General features: G+C 38.8%; 2 protein-coding genes across 5 annotated transcripts in view; one reads left to right on the top strand and one right to left on the bottom strand.

The window, feature by feature from the left end:
• Nucleotides 1-13,375, bottom strand: part of galt (galactose-1-phosphate uridylyltransferase) — a 35,208-nt gene extending 21,833 nt beyond the window's left edge. For 2 of the 4 annotated variants that reach the window (XM_042394517.1, XM_042394518.1), the window contains exons 1-6: nucleotides 13,011-13,375; nucleotides 11,931-12,100; nucleotides 10,801-10,876; nucleotides 10,347-10,395; nucleotides 4,255-4,384; nucleotides 2,576-2,632 (exon numbers count right to left, since the gene is read on the bottom strand). In XM_042394517.1, coding sequence (XP_042250451.1) covers nucleotides 2,576-2,632; nucleotides 4,255-4,384; nucleotides 10,347-10,395; nucleotides 10,801-10,876; nucleotides 11,931-12,100; nucleotides 13,011-13,047 — 519 coding nt within the window. In that variant the 5' untranslated portion in view covers nucleotides 13,048-13,375. Of the gene's footprint in view, nucleotides 1-2,575; nucleotides 2,633-4,254; nucleotides 4,385-7,237; nucleotides 7,290-7,555; nucleotides 7,774-10,346; nucleotides 10,396-10,800; nucleotides 10,877-11,930; nucleotides 12,101-13,010 lie in introns of those variants that run through there. The other 2 variants (XM_042394520.1, XM_042394519.1) reach the window with 2 other exon arrangements.
• Nucleotides 13,376-13,508: 133 nt separating this feature from the next.
• On the top strand, nucleotides 13,509-15,419 carry sigmar1 (sigma non-opioid intracellular receptor 1). Its single transcript, XM_042394522.1, has 5 exons — nucleotides 13,509-13,737; nucleotides 13,904-13,955; nucleotides 14,320-14,468; nucleotides 14,697-14,789; nucleotides 14,964-15,419. Exons 1-5 carry the CDS (start codon nucleotides 13,593-13,595, stop codon nucleotides 15,191-15,193), a joined length of 669 nt encoding a protein of 222 aa, XP_042250456.1. The 5' UTR covers nucleotides 13,509-13,592; the 3' UTR covers nucleotides 15,194-15,419.
• The last annotated feature ends 2,103 nt before the right edge of the window (nucleotides 15,420-17,522 follow it).

Here is a 17,522-nt window from a genome sequence, read left to right as displayed (position 1 = left end):
TAACAATTTTCTTTTGTCTTTATCTGCAATTTAATTTGTTTACTTATCACCCAGTAATATTCCCATCTGCATTCTCATCTTAGTTTATTACCTTCACAAATACAATTGAACTTGGTATAATGGCTTCATTCAAAGTGGCTCCCGTGTCCAATTAGAAAGCCATCTCATAGTGTACATATTAGGGCAGGCTGAAGACAGAATTCCTCCCTGGACTCGCAGGCTGAACACCTGTTTTTTTGTTTCCGACAGGCCTTTCTTCCTTTGTTCGTATGACTTCCCATCGGTTCCAGTCCAGTGGTCTTTTCATTTCAGGTTCTATGCGGCTTTATTTGTTTTCTATATTGCTTGGATAGCTGACATATAACTCTCTGTTTAAAATTCAACATATCGCTCTGTCTGCCCCAACTAACCATCATTCTGTTTTTGTCATTCTCCCTCCTGATTGTGCTCTTTCTCAGCATCACACCGTCTGGGTGACAGTTTGACAGGAAATGCCTCTCTCGTTTTCTCTCTGAGGTGTTAGTCTTGCCTGAATCACCACAATGAATTGGCAAACATGACAAGACAAGAAAACGACCAACAGTAATATAGGCGTGACTATGCATTTAAAAAAACAATCAAGGAAGAAATAACAGACACACAAATATGCACGAACACAAAACGTGACAAACGGTCACTGGAGATTTATGAATGAGGAGTCAATTACCAGCTTCTACGTTGAGACTTGTCTAGCGCAAAACTTTTAAGTGAGTTGTTCTTAACACATCTTAACTTCACTGTCAGGGACAGCAGCTCAGACGTGCAAATTGGATCAATGTGACAGATTCAGATTGTATTGTGCATATGTGATAAAAGCATTTATTTTAACACTGTATCGTGAAAGCATAAGTATTGGGAGAAGTGGTTAGTGTATGTATGTTGATGTATGCATTTTTTTTTTCTTAGTTAAAATCACATCAAAATTCAGACAAAACAGAGCAAATAAGTTGTAATGTTTATATATTTGGATATACAGTGGTACTTAAAATAATTTAGAATTTGCTCTATTTTGTGCATACATACGACCTAAAACATGATCAGATTTTCATGCGTGTCCTAAAACTAGATAAAGAGACATCAATTAAACAAATGAGACAAAAAAACTTATATTAATTTTATTTATTGAGGAAAATGATCCAATGTTACATATTTGTGTGTGGCAGAAGTATGTGAACCTCTAGGATTATCATTGTATTTTTTTATTAAGGGGAAATTAGAGTCATCTGTTTCAATCAATGGGATGACAATCAGGTGTGAGTCTGGGAGGCCCTGCCTAATTTAAAGAAGAGAAATCTGATTACTCACTATCAAAGTCTGATGCTCACCAGGCTGGAAAGGGTTACAAAACCATTTCTAAAGAGTTTGGACTCCACCAGTCGACTGTCAGGCAGATCATGTACAAATGGAGGGCATTCAACATCATTGTTACCCTCACCAGGAGTGGTCGACCAACAAAGATCACACCAAGAGCAAGGTGTGTAATAGTCCAGGAGGTCACAAGGGCACCCAGGGTGATGTCTAGGAAACTAAAGGCCTCTCTTGCAGTGGCTACAGTCAATGTTAATGAATCCACCATCAGGAGGACATTGAACATCAATGGTGTGTGTGGTGTGTGTCAAGAGTTGCAAGGAAAAAAGCCACTTCTGTCCAAAAAGAACATTGCTGCCGTCAACGGTTTGCTTCAGACCACGTGGATAAGCCAGAAGGCAATTGTGAAAATGTTCTGTGGATGGATAAGACCAAAATCGAACTTTTTGGCTTGAATGAGAAGCATTATGTTTGGTGACAAGCAAACACTCGATTCCAGCATAAAAACCTTAGGTTTGGGCCTGCTTTGCTGCTTCTGGACCAGGACAGCTTGCAATCATTGATGGAGCTATGAGTTCTGAGTTGTACCAGCAAATTCTATAGGAAAAGTTGTTTATGTTATCCGTCCGTGAACTGAAGCTCAACAGAAAGTGGGTCATGCAGCAAGACAACGACCTTAAACACACAAGTCGTTCTATCAAAGAATAGTTAGAGCAGAAGAAAGTTAATGTTGTAGAGTGGCTGAGTCAAAGTCCTGACCTTAATCCAAAAGAAATTATGTGGAAAGACCTGAAACAGGCAGTTCATGCAAAGAAGTCCACCAACATCCCCGACTTGAGACTGTTCTGTAAGGAGGAATGGGCTAAAATTCCTCCAAGCCGATATGCAGGGCTGATAAACAGTTACCAGAAACGTTTGGTTGAAGTTATTGCAGCAAAAGGGGGTCACACCAGTTTCTGAAAGCAAGAGTTCACACACTTTTGCCTCCCACAAATATGTAAGATTAGATAATTTTCGTCAATAAATAAATGAATAAGTTTAACGTTTTTGTCTCATTTGTTTAACTGGGTTCCCTTTATCTTGTTTTAGGATTTGTGTGAAACTCTCATTATGTTTTAGGTCATATTTATGTAGAAATAGAGCAAATTCTGAAGGGTTCACAAACTTTCAAGCAGCACTGTAGGTATAAGTCAAAGCAGTATGTATTCAGTACAGTTATGTTTCCTACCTGACAGTGAGGATGTGGATTTGAACAACCCATCATAGCTCCTTTATTCTCAAAGATCTAAAAAGAAAAAAAAAAGAAAAAAAAAAAAAAGGAGAAGTTAGTCAAAATCATAATTGACTTTTTTTGTTTGTATGTGGAGCTACAAAACTAAGGCGAAGCAAATTGAAATGACGATAAAGACTAAAAATTGAAGAAGAGACACGATCATTCACATTATTATTATTTCAATAATCACCCAGCCATTGTGAAGCCTTTTTGGCCAAAGTAGATATTGCAGTGACAAATTATAGCCCCTTGATCCTTGGACTCTACAAGTAAGTGAAATCCTGTTTTGCTCCAGAAGTCAACAAGCAAAGTGGTTTGTCTCAAGGGCTCTTGAACAGAGCAAATGTTTACTGATGCAGGGGACTACAACTTACAAGTGTCTCAAAAGGAATCACTTCAGTGAGTAATCTGGGAGAATGGTGCTGTCCCTGGTGCTGATATTGGTAATTAATACTGTTGTCTCTGTGGCTGTGTATGTATTTGTCTATTTGGTGAGAATTTTTAGGGATCTCAAGTGATTCGGTACCATGCTCTTGGATATTTCAACAGATGCCTACACTCACAGGTTTTTTTTAGATCACTAAAGGAATATCATAAGCCAAAATCTGTCATGAAATGCAGAAAATACTGTATTTTGGTATTTTCCTATACTGGGTTGGCCTGCACAGCTAATCAAAAAATGTCAATACTTCACAATGAACACACTGGTTGAATTTCTGTGTAGACTAGACAAAAAGGTTTGGATTTACTGGAAGGCCAGTGTTCTGAGGGTGTACACCCCATTTGTTTATCCCATAGCTAATGATACGTGACTCATCATTTGACCATGTTGGACTGAGTACAATAAAATAGCTAAATTATGATTTAAAAACAAAACAAAACAAAATAATATGAAAAATGGAGATTGTGTACACAAAAACTTGTGAACAGAAGTCTTTAAATGTACAGAAGTTAGAGGCTGACCTTTGAAGGACCAGATGGATACTAATATGTAATATTTTTAATTTAGTTTTGGATTTAAGATGGCCTCAGCAACTATAGTGCAGTGATTTGTTCATAATTGCTAAAACTGTGATTATGCTGCTCTAGCTTGTGTCAGTAATGGCTTATGAGGGCCATGGGTACCGTAGTATTTGGTGCCATTCAACACACTGGACCGACAAAAAAAGCTGTGTTTTTCAGATTCATTGAGCACATACTTCTATCTATATACCCTATAAAGTAATGTAACCAGTAAAGATTTACTACAACTTCTAACCTCTAAATGTATCAACAAAAACATGGTATCTTTATTTGCTATGATATTGTCAGTGTGTAATATAGGAAGAATTTAATTGCTAGTTATATAAATACCGACATCTTATCTTATCCATATCCTGCTCTCCCTATTGCTGCTTGAATTTTGCCCAGAGGCATGATTAAAGTTTCATCTCATCCAATACAGGACAAATTAAAAGGAAAGCTGGGAACAGCAGAAAACTGAATGATCAGTGACGCAAGAATATGAGGTGAAAAGTTCATCTATTTTCGATTTTTACAGATACCTATCCCTGAGAGAAATTAGATTAATGATGTATGTGTTAATGTGCATACAAATGACTGTGTCTGCGTACTGGTGTTTGTGCATCCTATACCTGAACCCAAGGGTAGGTAGCGCCTAGCTCTTCAACAAGCTCTGCCCACTTGTCAATCACCTTGACAACGTCTTCTTTTTTCATGAGAGGGAGGGTGACGTCAGACCAGGGATGGAAACACATCACCTTACTGAGAGAGAGATGAAGAAAGAGAGGATGGCAGGAAAGATAAATTACAGGAATCACCATAGTTATTACAATTCATCCTGAGGTGGACATGAATGTCTGAACCAAATATCATGCCGATTTATCCAGTTTTTGTCTCAGAACACTGCCATCCCTGGAGCCATGCCACTAGCGTGCCTAAAAGTGGTGTCAAGCACTGCTTTTAACAAAACTAAACTAAAACTGAAGCCTACAATTAAAAAAAAAGAGCAGCTTGCTGCGTCTTTTTTTTTTTTTTTTATTACTGTTGCTAGGCAACCACCGAATCACCTGTCCTTAAGCCTTTCTGTTATTTTGCTGTGAAGTAAACTCGCACCATGCCTGCTGTTTTCTGTTCAGATCATGGCAACTACGGTTGGTAAAGTCATATAGCTCCGGGTATCCAGCAACAGCTACCACTAGTTTGTCCCAGACTGGTTTAGTTATCTCCACTTGTTGTCGTCACCACCACAGAAGGCTCGTCTCTGAATTCATCCGATTACACGATGGGAAAAACTCCCTCAGGCGCTTTTCCGCTCTGAGTTGAAGCAAAAGCAAACCAAAAGCAGTAAGCAAAAAAGCTTCACTCTCATTGAAAACAATTACAAAAAGCTGCCCCAGGCTGCTAAAAGGTGCTCTGTCTGATCTGGGCTGTGTGAAGCTACATCTCTCTCACTTTTTTCACTAGTGTTAGGTGATAATACCAGGTGTTAAAACCTTCACCTTCCATACTGTCTTTGTTCTGTCTGGCTTTTAGTTTTTTTTTTTAGTGTGCATGTGTCTATTATTTATTATGATGTTTTGTTGTTGTTCTGGGTCTGATTAATAAGTAATAAATGTGCTGCTGCTGTCTTGCCTGGGTTTTCCTTGAAATACATAAAAAAAGATCCTTGGACTATTTGGGAATGGCCTGGTTAATAAAAGTGATAATCTGCAAGGCTGTGTGTTATTATCTCTGGTGCAAAGTGCTGAATGCCGTGAAACTACTGCACTTCTCAGAGACCACCTCTCAAAAACAGCTACACATCTTCTCTGACATATTTTCCATTGAAGTTCTTGTTAGTGGGGCTCTTCGGATCCATTGAAAAATGCTTGCAATTAATAAATAACAAGCCTGACAAATCGCTCCTTGAAGATTAAGATGAATGTTTCTGCTCGTATAAACAATCACAACCAAAGTGATGAAGCTCCAATACAAACCCTGATTAAATTTACGGGTTAAATTCAACCTTATGAAATCATCATTATCATCATCATCATCCAACTCAAATGCTGCTGTATGGAAAATGAAGTGAAGATGTTATCAATAAAATCCTAGATGGACGAATCTGAACGCTTAATGTTCAAGGATCTCTCTCATTTTCTCATTAGAGCTCAGAACTGCAGCCATTTCAATAGTAAGCTATCTCAACTGGGATTAAAGTGAATCAAGATTTAAACTACAAAGAAGGTACAAAGGTTAAAGTCCAACTGAAATCACATTTAAACAGCTTCTTTTTGTGTCAATCTAAGTTTGGTTGATATTAGCTGGGAGGCTACCAGTGTTAAACTGTACGGAACACAGACAAAGTAAACAAACTGCTGTAGCTACAAGTTATGGTTAGACAGTGTGTCGCTAACAGGCATTTTGAAGACCAATGACCAAACCAGCATCTAACTGGACCAAAGTTACATCTATGTTAACATGCTAAGGAGCTAACATGCTAATCAGCTAATTAGCTATCTAGCCTGCTAAGTGGTATTGGCGGTGCGCTTTTACTCGGTGAATGTTTGTTTGGTGGCTCGTTCAACAAGCCAAGGTGCAGGACAAGATGCATGTTCATGTTTGTAAGTTAGATAAGAAGGAGACTTTAGCAGGAAAGCTAATTTGGGTTGTTGTTCAGAGTCTGTGGCTCTTGTGTTGTATAGCAGGATGCTATCAGGCTCAGTGTGATCGTCTGCTCTGCCTATGATCGAACACCATGTTATTGCTTTACTCAAGATTTTATTTTCTGTATCAAAATAAGGTCTCCAGCAACGTAAGTGGATGTTGAAATGATTATATAATCGAAATAATGTAAAACTAGGGAGCACAATCAGGAAATCAACACAATATAGTACTTCAGAATTTAACGGGCAACAGAATCTGATGATATTTTTCTACATTTATTAGAAAGATCACAAAAGACAGACACCATTGGGACTGTCTGACTGACTTGATAACATGCAACACATGTCTTGGGTCAGATTAGAAGCTACAACATCATAGCTTTACTCGTGATATCCACCATGATATCTGAACATTTTAAGAAGAATTCTGTTGAGACAAAAAGTGAGCAAGACCAATTGAAAAAAAGCATGGTTTCAGAGTGTAAATACATTTTAACAACTTTGTACAGAGGTTAAAAGGTGTGTGTACTCAACTCATGTCCTCATTGTGTGTGTGTGTGTGTGTGTGTGTGTGTGTGTGTGTGTGTGTGTGTGTGTAAGATAATACAATGTCCATGTGTATGTTTGCTCTCTCCTTATCCTCAAATACCCAGGGATACCACCTTGACTGTTGGAGTCAGAAAAAAATGAAATTTCAGTCAGGCTCTTCTTGGGCCCAAGCAGCTAGTACATGATCAATTATTGAACATGACTTTGGTGTTTATGCTCTGAGCAAAATTGAATGGTCGTATTTATGAATTGTTCATGAGTATTTTAGGAGCTGCCAGCACTCCAGTGTGTATTTGTGTGTGTGTGTGTGTGTGTGAGTGTGTTTAGACCTCAGCAAAACTCACTTTAAAACAGTGTTAAACAGAACCATCTAAAACTTCAACCCTCATATATCCAATTAACACACATTATAGTCACAAACCTGTATTTCCTATTGCAGCAGTATTGACTGAACAGGCCAGGATGCATCAAATCTGTGATAAAGATTTCACTTTATTTGATCAAATACTGTTAAACCCTTACATGATTAAATGATGGGTAAAAACTTGTACCCTATGTCTCCAAAATTTCTTGTTTACTGTGTCCTGGTGATTGATACTGATGGAGACAATGTTCTAAGACAGCATACCTACAGTATTCATTTATTTAAGTTTTTAAAAAGAGACATCAATTCAAACCAAAGTCAATTTCTAATAATAAAGCATGGACTTATCTGCAATTTAAGTCCACACAATCTTACATTGTTGTCATTTTGTCATTGAACATGAAGAATGTGGGTCTTGATGTTGTAGCAGTCACCCATTTGTGGGGCTTGCTATCATTTCCCTGTTCCAAATAAGTGTCTCCCTGTTCCGAATTCGTATTGTATGTCAAAATCCCTCTGGGTTGATTGGAGGGGTATTCAGATCACCTGTTGTGCAGGGTGTAGGGACTGGCTCCCAAATAGTAATTGAGGGCTGCTGAGTTAATTCCCTCTTGGCCAATCAGGGTGTGGCAACGCCTTTTTTCTGGGGTTTAAGAGAGGGGAGAAATGGCACACCCTGGTCATTCTGTTCTTTCCTCAATTAGTTTCATCATTTGTAGAGATTGTCAGACAAAAACTCTGGTCTGTTCAGGCCCTTTTGAGTCTTCTTTCTGGTCTTTTGCCTTTCTGATTTGAGTGTACCTTTTGAGGGAATACAAAAAATAATCCTTAAAACCGAGTTACCTGCAGCAGGTTGATCTTAGTGCTATTCGTGCAAGGGGTTGTGCTTGCCTCACGACAGCCTAACACCTCCAGGCATTATTTTGTTTAATATAAATATTATTTTTTCATTATAATTATCAAAGAGGCATATTTTCATTATTACTATTGAAGAGGCATTTGTTAAGGGGACGTTTCCCTATGTACAGAACCTTGTGAGTTGGTTTCTCCGAGTGACCGTTATTTGTTTTTCGTTATTCTTTTATGTGGCTGGGAGCTGGTTCTCAGGCTACTTTACGATCAGCTGAGGTCTGGAGGATCAGTACCGCCACACTGTATCTAATAAGAGACAATCATCAGATGGAGGAAGAAAACACAAACAAATATAGCAAGTAACTTAAAGTGTTACCAAATCTTTTCTTTTGGGATTCAATATCATTCTCCTGAGACTGACTGTATGACTGAGAAGAGGCGATGCCATAAGGAATTAGGAATTTTCTCAGTTCTTCCGTCATCCTATCTCTTTTGTCTCCTGTGACCCAAATCTCCAAAATCACACTTCCTATTTTGTTTTGCACTCTAATTGGCTCTCTGAATGTTGCTACAAGGCAACAAGCTGTGGTTCAATTTCCTCTTTCTTGGCCACAACTCTGGACTGAGCATATTCCAAACACACTACAACAAAAACAGTACTGTGCAGTACATGAAAAGGGGGGGGAAGCATGCAGCCACTACATCATGAAAAGAAAATCACAAACGCGGAACACAAATAGACTAAATCCGCAAGGCAGAAAAACACCTGGAAACTTAACATCAATACAAAGACAGCACAACAAGTCAATCAGTGTTGTTTCTCCGCCTCATTATTCTGAGAGTGTGTGTGTGTGGCAAGCAATAACTGACAGCCTCTACTTCTGCCAACACATGGGATTTCAACCCCAAGTTCAGTTTTCAACCTGCACATGCAGTACAGTGTTTTGATTTAATCTATTATTTAGCAGTTGTGTAACTCTGCTGTCAGGCAGAATCATCCAAGTATTCTCAAAATGGCAGGACTGTAAAGGAATGTCTTTAAAGATATGCAATTGTCTGACAGCCACATATCTTTGATATGATATGAAATATGAGTGGGTTCTGTTTGTATTTGCAGTCATGAATCTTCACTTACTGATCCATGGCACCGTAAGAACCATGTGACATCTGGGATCAAGATGAGTAAAAATGTATTTGCAAAGGTTTTGTGCAACTCATCTCTCTGCAGGTGCTGTAATTATGTGTCTGTAAGTGAGCAATAAGAAAGGATTAGCTATCCTGTCAGGCATTCTCAAAATCTACCAACTCTGACAAAGACTAATGATGATTTCCATTATCGAGCAACCTGGCAACTATTTTTCTTGAATCATTTTGTGTATAAATGTTAGAAAATAGAGAAGTGCCCATTATAATTTCTAAGAGCCCAAGATGATGTCTTCAAATATCCTGTTTTGTCTGATCAACAGTTCAAACTCCAAAGATATTCAGTTTACTTTGATGTATAACACATAGAAGCTTCAAATCCTCATATTTCAGAGACTGCAACCGGCAAAGATTTGGCATTTTTCTTCAAAAAAATGACTAATGCAATTACTCGGTCATCGAAATAGTTGCTGAATCATTTTGTCGATTGACTAATGGATTAATAGACTAATCGTTGCGGCTCTACTGAAATCCATGTCATCATAACTCATTCAAGCATCTATCTCTTAGTGTATACAGTGGAGCGGTGAGGAAACATCCCCATCTGCTGGTTACACAGAGGGAAAATATATCATAATGTAAGCTTGGTGTGGATTTGTCATTTTTGTTTTGCACAGTTCAAGTCGTCATGAAAAGAGGTGCAATGCAGTGCAGTGATTAAAACAATTAGTCCTTCATAACAGTTGATTATGATGATGTCGATCACGACAACGAATCAAAGTTGCCTCAGCATGACTGCTCTGATTGCACTCATCAGTTCAGATATAATAAGTCATAAATTTTAATGTATCACTTTTAAAAGGAATGTTGATTTAAGATGTAACATTAAAAAGAAATCTAACCTTTAAACCACATATTAATTTACAATGTATGTGTTTAATATTTATCTCATAACTGCATTTTTTGCTTATTGATAAGGGGCCACATACAATATCAAACAAATGCTGCTGTTTGATGTGCTTTAGAGTAAACTTTTATCTTCAGTCTCTTGGCATTTTTTTCAATAAATAACACGCACTCAGTTTCAATCCAAGTAAATAAGACAGATACAAATACACATAAAAGTTTTACATAGTTACTGTCAAACTGTGACATCGTGCTTTGTTCTTACCAGACGCCCCTGGCAGCTTTAGACTGGAACAATGGATGTTGATCTGAACCTGAGGAACACAACAGCAAATGTAAATTAAAATTTTAATGTGCTACACTTTAAACAATTCGTTTGCTTTGTGTATGTAAGCAAAGCTATTTTGGTCCATCTGCACCCATCAGCCCTGAATGAACACATTATTGTGCCATGAAATTATAAAAACACTAACAATAAAATATTGGGATTAGGATGAAAATAAAATACTCCACAAAGGATTCAATTTAAGTAGAAAAAGGCTCTAAAAAACCTACATTGTACATACACTACAGCTAGAGAACTAAGTGAAAGCAGAGTATGCAAAAAAAAAAAAAACATTCTTCTATACAAAGATATTACAACCAACTGCTTATTTTCTTTAATGACTCCAATGACTTCTTACTATTAACACTTTTACAGCATCAGATATGACACTCACCAGGATCTGGAGCATCAGGCTGAAGAGCAGGGAAGTCATTTTCAAAAACAAAAGTGCTGTCATAGTTTGGATTCACCTAGAGAAACAGAGACGGAAAGACAGACAAATATAGTAGACAATAGTGGAAAAATTTTAAATTGTCTTTTTTTTTTCCTCCAAATGGAATAATAAACAGTACTGTGCAAAAGTTTTTGGCACTTTAGATCTTTATTCTTTATGCAGCACCATCAGGCAGGTGCCTGATTGGCCCCAAATTCATTCTGCAGCATCACAACGAGCCCAAACATCCAGACAGAGTCATAAAGAACTATCTTCATCAACAAGAAGACAAGGAGTCCTGCAACTGATGGTTTGACCCCCACAGAGCCCTGATCTCAACATCATGGAGTCAGTCTGGGATTACATGAAGAGACAGAGGCAGCTAAGATGCTGAAATCCACAGAACTGTGGCACCTTCTCCAAGATTCAGGAATAACCGACCGGCCAAGTGCCTGAAAAAATGTGTACAGGTGTACCAAGGAGAATTACTGCTGTTTTAAAGGCAAAGCTGCTCACAACAAATATTGATTTCATTTAGGTTTCTTCTGTTTACTGCACTTTGTATGAAGTTAATTGATAAATAAAAACTATTCATGGCATTATTTTTGAAAGCATCCTCACTTTGAGTGCCTAAAACTTTTGCACAGTAATGTATATGTGGAGACAAATGTTAGACACATTTAGCAAAAATGAAATCTGTAATAAAATCCAAAATTCTGACAATGTCAGTTAAATTAGGCTTTTTGTGTAATGTTTGGTGTCCACAGCATCTACAGATGCATCAAAATGTGATCACCAGTGGAGCTGTTGAGTGGTCAATAGATCAGACTGTGGTTGTACTATACAGCTATTAGGCAAGAGTGAACATGTGTAACTGTAGAGTGTGAACAGAGCACTCTAAAAAAGAGAGCAATAGGGCGTGACAGCAGAGAAACCCTAAACTTTAGAAAACTATGGATGTGACATCTGTGACGCCTTTCATATGTGCCATAAATAACACATATCTCCCCTAGCCATTACCAAACTAACAGTTTAATGCAGGCTCACGGTATGTATAGCGTACCTGCATCTATTGAATTACCTGTTCTTACCTCTCCATTAGCACGCGTGTTCCCGGGACAGAGGGGATTGTTGGGGTCATGTCTGGGTACATGTTCCTCGGAAGGTTTTTCTACCTGACCAGCCCAGGGTCTCTTCATGCGGTGGGCCGACACCAGGACCCAACTGTCTCTGAGAGGGTTGTAACGCAGGTGCTGGTGTTCTGAGGTGAGGGGTGACATGCATTGAGACAAAACAATGGTATAACACATACAGAGAGTGCTGGTTCATTGTGTGGCATATAAAGAGAAGAGATGGAAAAAAGTGACCAAAAGTGGAATTTTCTCTGAGGACAATCTGGTCACTGAAAGTCATTCTTAATTACACATTAAAAAAGAAAACTGAAAGACATTCAGACACAGATGATATGTTTAGCAAACAGGCATCCGTATATATAAGCCAATCTACTTGTTGCTCATGTAACATCTGCCAAATCCAGCAAAAACCTGCAACAGGAACTCAGTCACAAGACTGCACAGCAGGCTTTATGAACTCTGAAGCAATAAACTCTCCGTCAACCCGGGAAGAAAGGCTTGACAAGCTTTCTTCGTCAATAAATTATGTCGCTGCACAGGGCTGACTGGATTAAAATCGCATATATTGATTTCAGCGAACAAATATCAACCATAAGCTCTGTTCTACAGGGAGATTCAACTTGACCGAACTCCATTGAAAATTGTGTTCATTTATATCTTCCCCTGCAGAATAAATCAGGTTTTGTGTAGAATACAGCAAAAGTAGATTTTTACGAACGGATATGACCTGATAATAACATCGGCATGTAAAAAAAATCCACGAAGCATCACTTTGGCTCGATAGATTTTCTCTTTTTAATATCTGGTAAACATTGCTTGCGATGGGCTAAAATGTAAAACAGTAGTTTTAAAAGCTGACAATCGCTCTTCAGTATAGCTATGCGAAGTTCAATAGTGTGTCCTATTTATTTGTAAAATGTCTGTTAGTGTGGATTTTGGGATTTAGCAAGATTACATTAAGGTAAAATGGCCAGATTTTAAATGGAGTTTGGATTTACTTCCTCCTGCAGCTACAGATCCTAGATAAAAGCTCCATACCTTTTGGATCGAAGCTGACTTCTTCTTTCCCGCTCATGGCCACCAGCTGTTTTTCACCTCTGTGGTGTTAATTCATTGAATTATTAATTCTTTCTTAACTTTGGCTGACAGCTAGCTGCCACTACCTCGTCCACAACACGCCGCGGCCTACTTCCTGTTGTTGACCGGCGAAAACAGCCGTGCTCTTGTGATATATCAGCATGTGTGTGGACACATTTCTAAAAAGCCCCAAAAATAAAGGTGAGGATGATCAAATAATGAATCACAACAAATAAATCTGCCAATTCATCGCATCTTCTCACTGTGTATTTATGCTGGTAAACCACAATATTGTATAAAAAATCTTCAAAATAAATAAAAACTCTTTAAATGGGGGTTTTTAAAACATGCTGGCAACCAGGGGAATTGCTGTTGCCAACACGACCAATTCTGCCTGTGATTGGTCGAGCGAGCATATCCCGCCCCCACCTGACCAGGAAGAAGCTGTCAGTTGTTTGAAGCAACCTGTCTGCCTCGCCTCCGTGTACACATGTAGCCTAAACCCTGTTGCTGTGTCTCTGTCCGTTTGCTTTTGTTTCCACCATGTCTGTAGTCAAAACGAGTTTAAGACTGTTGGTGTTCGCCACAGTCACCGTCCTGGCCGTGCTGCTGCTGCGGCACTGGATGGCCACCAAACAATACGTTTTCAACAGAGAAGACATCGCCAAACTGGCCAAACAGTACGCAGGTGAGTTTGGTAAAAAGGACTTTTAAGCCTAAAGCAAGTCAAGACCAACCTGAATTTCACTCAAATGCTGTTTAAAGTAACAAATATACGAATACAATTAGCCTAAACAGTTATTCCTCGTTGCCTTTCGTGTGTACTCAACATACTGTAATGTCTGTATTCTCAGGACAGGACCATGAGCAGGCCTTCTCCAAAGTGGTGGTGGAGCTCAGGAAAAGGTAACAATGTCACTGTTTTGCATCGGATATTTAAAACAGACACTTGACTGACATGTAAGGATTTAGGACTCCAACCAATACAGTTTTCTTGGCTTTCACTGACTGGTTTGAGCAGCTGCCACCAGAGAATTTGTGTTATTTTTTTACTTGATTGGTCAATTATTAGATTTGACATTAACACATTCTGTCAAACTTACTTCATCACTAACTTAATGTTCAACTTCCAGCCTCTCAATTAATGTGAGAGGCTGGAACCAGGAACAACAAATGGTTTCTGTGGTACTTGTAGAAAAATATTATCATTATTAGATGAGGAGTTGTACCGTGTGTTTAAAAGCCAACTAATAAAGTGTAACTGAACTAGGTATCCTGGCCACATCCTGCCAGACGAGGACCTGCAGTGGGTGTTTGTGAACGCCGGAGGCTGGATGGGCTCTATGTGTCTCCTCCACGCCTCGCTCACAGAGTACCTGCTTCTGTTTGGTACTGCAGTGGACACAGGAGGACACTCAGGTGAGGAGGCGGGGGGTTAAAATTCAACTTTGTTTGTCTGTCATGGGATACAATATGGAAAATGCACACTTGCCTCTGTAACAGGCAAACAGAAGTGATCTGTTAGTACATGTTTTCGCAAATTTGGGAGCCTTTTACTTGGAGGTTGTGATGTATTTTCTTTTTGAGACCAAACTATGCAGATAACCATCTAAATCTGACACCATGTCTGCTCTCTGCTTCTGTCAGGTCGTTACTGGGCTGAGATTTCTGATACTATCATCTCCGGCACTTTCAGACAGTGGAAGGAGGGAACGACTAAGAGTGAACTTTACTATCCTGGTAACACCTTAACACATTTTAATCTGCAATGTATTTATATGAAGTCTTCTCTCTGCCCTAAATAAATGGGGTAAACACATTTGAATGACAGAAACTAGTAGTGTAAGAGCATTTTCCTTCATGTGTACAAATCCAGTTTAGTAGTTTCCATGTCTGACTGCCTTTATCCTGCAGGTGACACTATCATACACAGTGTAGGTGAGGCCACATCAGTCCAGTGGACCGCCGGGACATGGATGGTGGAGTACGGCAGAGGTTTCATCCCCTCCACGTTGGGCTTCGCTCTGGCAGACACCCTGTTCAGCACCCAGGATTTCCTCACAATGTTCTACACTGTACAAGTCTACGTCAAGGGTCTGCTGCTCGAGGCTGGTACACTACTCACAGACGCCGGAGTTTTCTGAGACGTGGCCTGCACAGGGACAGTAACATCAAATGTTTACCATGTCGTCACATGCACTTTTGTCCCCTGACCACTAACATCCAGCATGGAGGGGGGGAAATCTGTGCCAGATAATTCCAAGTTCAATTATTTTACCTGAAATTGTAGACAATCCAAATTTGCATCAGTGGAGTTAATCCCATCTACATTCAAGTTCGTGACCCTCCATAAAGGCTATACAAAAGAAATGTTTGTCTTCGTCCCAACTTGTAACATTCACCCTGTGACATCAAACTGCATCAACAACAGTGCTACAGTGAACAACTTTTTTTTACCACTGACTTTTAAGACATCAAGTCTGTACTGTTACAAGAACATCATTCTGAATGAAGCACTAGTCAGTCACTAGTCAGTCACCCAAAGTCCCTCCTCAGTATCGTATTCTACACATTAATCATTCCTCTGAGAGCTCTCAAACTGCCTTCATAGTTAGTGAGATCTTCATTAATAAAAAAAACAAAAAAAACAACAAACATGCATATTTTTAGGATCTGGCTTAAAGAATTATTCCCAAAGACCTTAAACTACTCTTGCGAAATCTGAGATTCCTCCGTGAATAATACAGAACCATTTGTAACCTGGTTATAGAGTATAAACTTTTTCAGCAACCAATGAAATTGAAAAATAAGTTAATATCATAAAATGCTGAAGTTCAAACTGGTTGTTGATTATTACAAATCTGTGGACCAAGGTATTCCTTTTAAATCAAATGCTTAATTTGGCTTGTGAAACAAGCACTATTTTTCTCACTAGATACCCATTTCATGTTTATATGCATGTGGATTCTGAGTAAATGAGGGTCTTGTGTCAATCCAGTTTTCTTAAGATCTGACTCCTTGAAAAAGTGTCACAGAAAACCAAAAAGCCAAGGAGTGTGTTATCTCCAAAGATTAAGCCTCTGTTGAGTTTTGGCACACATTCAGAGTCAATCTGTCAACCCGAGAGGATTGTTTTGAAGAAAACTGCCAGGATGGTGAGGAAGGTCCCGTCTTGCCCCAGTGTGAGTTGTATTCAGACTCTTGCCAGCTCAGAGACAGCAGTGTTTTAACGGTTATAGTTTTGTCTGTCTTGGTGTGTGTTGACTCCAGAGCTACTGTGCAACAGCACATTTCAAACAATATTATTGGACCAATTTTCAGATTTCTCCTTTTTTTTCTCTCATCACAACCCAACATTTTTTTAGGCTTAATGTATAAGGATTTAATCCAAATACATCTGAAATATTTAAGGTTTTATGAGCTTAAATAGACTTACAATATTTTTGAAAATGTTACTACAGATATCAACTTGAATGATTTTGCTCTCTGACCATTTGAGACGCCTTGGCTCTGGAACTTTGCACTAGCCCAACAGGGCAAAAACAAAACACTATCTGCAGGTCTCGTCCTTCACATTTCCACATTGTAATAAACTACTGAGCAGAAACAGTAGCAAGTCAAAGCCTTTTGAAAAAAGATACTTGGAATTACTAAAAAAGCAAATCACTGTTGCTGAATCCACTATCTCCCAGTTTCTACCTTTTCAGATAAGAGCCTTACTTCCAGATTGATGCTTGAACCCATCAAGCATCATATTAGTGCTTCTGTGGGGGTGAAAACATACTGTAACTACCCAAAACTGGAGTCAATTTGTTCACATAAAGCAGCATCAGCAGCAGTGTGGTCTCAGGTGGATAGAAAAAGAAATTACTGTAACTTGAACGTTGATGAGTGGATGTGCAATTTACTGTAAGGTAATGAAGAAAACTGACAGTGCCAGAAGAAATAAATGTTTTTGAAGGAAAATGATACAAGCCTATTTTATTACATACACACTGAATCCAAGACAATCTCAAGTAACACACCTGTACTGAACCTTAACTGAAATCAAAGCCCTGCTCACGTTAGAGGTCAACTTCTTCCATGGGGCCAAGTATATCCGTGAATTTTTAATAGTTCTCCATAGTTATGTAAATTATGCTTGATTGAGGACTACCTTATTCTTCACAGAAGCCTATAATCGCAGTATATATTGCATTTCAGTGAGCTATTATCGCAGTATGTAATCCATCACAGATGCGTTTGTCCTGCAAAACAAACATCGGGCGATTTTAGCTGGTTAAGTGGAAGATGAGTGAAATCACAAAACTGACCTTACATACTCAGGGGAGTTAATAAATATAAAGATGAGCTCAGAGATTGTGGATGTGTGGAGGGATGCTGTGTGAACAGACGGTATTATTCAATAAAACAGGCCGGCAGAATAGAGGATAGACACATCAGTCCTCATCTCCGTCTGTAAATGTCAAGAGG

The sequence above is a fragment of the Thunnus maccoyii genome, chromosome 19 (assembly GCF_910596095.1).
Source record: "Thunnus maccoyii chromosome 19, fThuMac1.1, whole genome shotgun sequence".
Taxonomy (NCBI): Eukaryota; Metazoa; Chordata; class Actinopteri; order Scombriformes; family Scombridae; genus Thunnus; species Thunnus maccoyii.
Note: the sequence above shows the minus strand (reverse complement) of the source record. Positions and strands in the feature narration are given on the sequence as shown.

Coding starts and splice junctions, on each gene's coding strand:
- sigmar1 (XM_042394522.1), top strand. CDS start 13,593: ATGTCTGTAGTCAAAACGAGTTTAAGACTGTTGGTGTTCGCCACAGTC. Junction 14,469..14,696: donor GGACACAGGAGGACACTCAG/GTGAGGAGGCGG, acceptor TGCTTCTGTCAG/GTCGTTACTGGGCTGAGATT. Junction 14,790..14,963: donor GAGTGAACTTTACTATCCTG/GTAACACCTTAA, acceptor TTTATCCTGCAG/GTGACACTATCATACACAGT.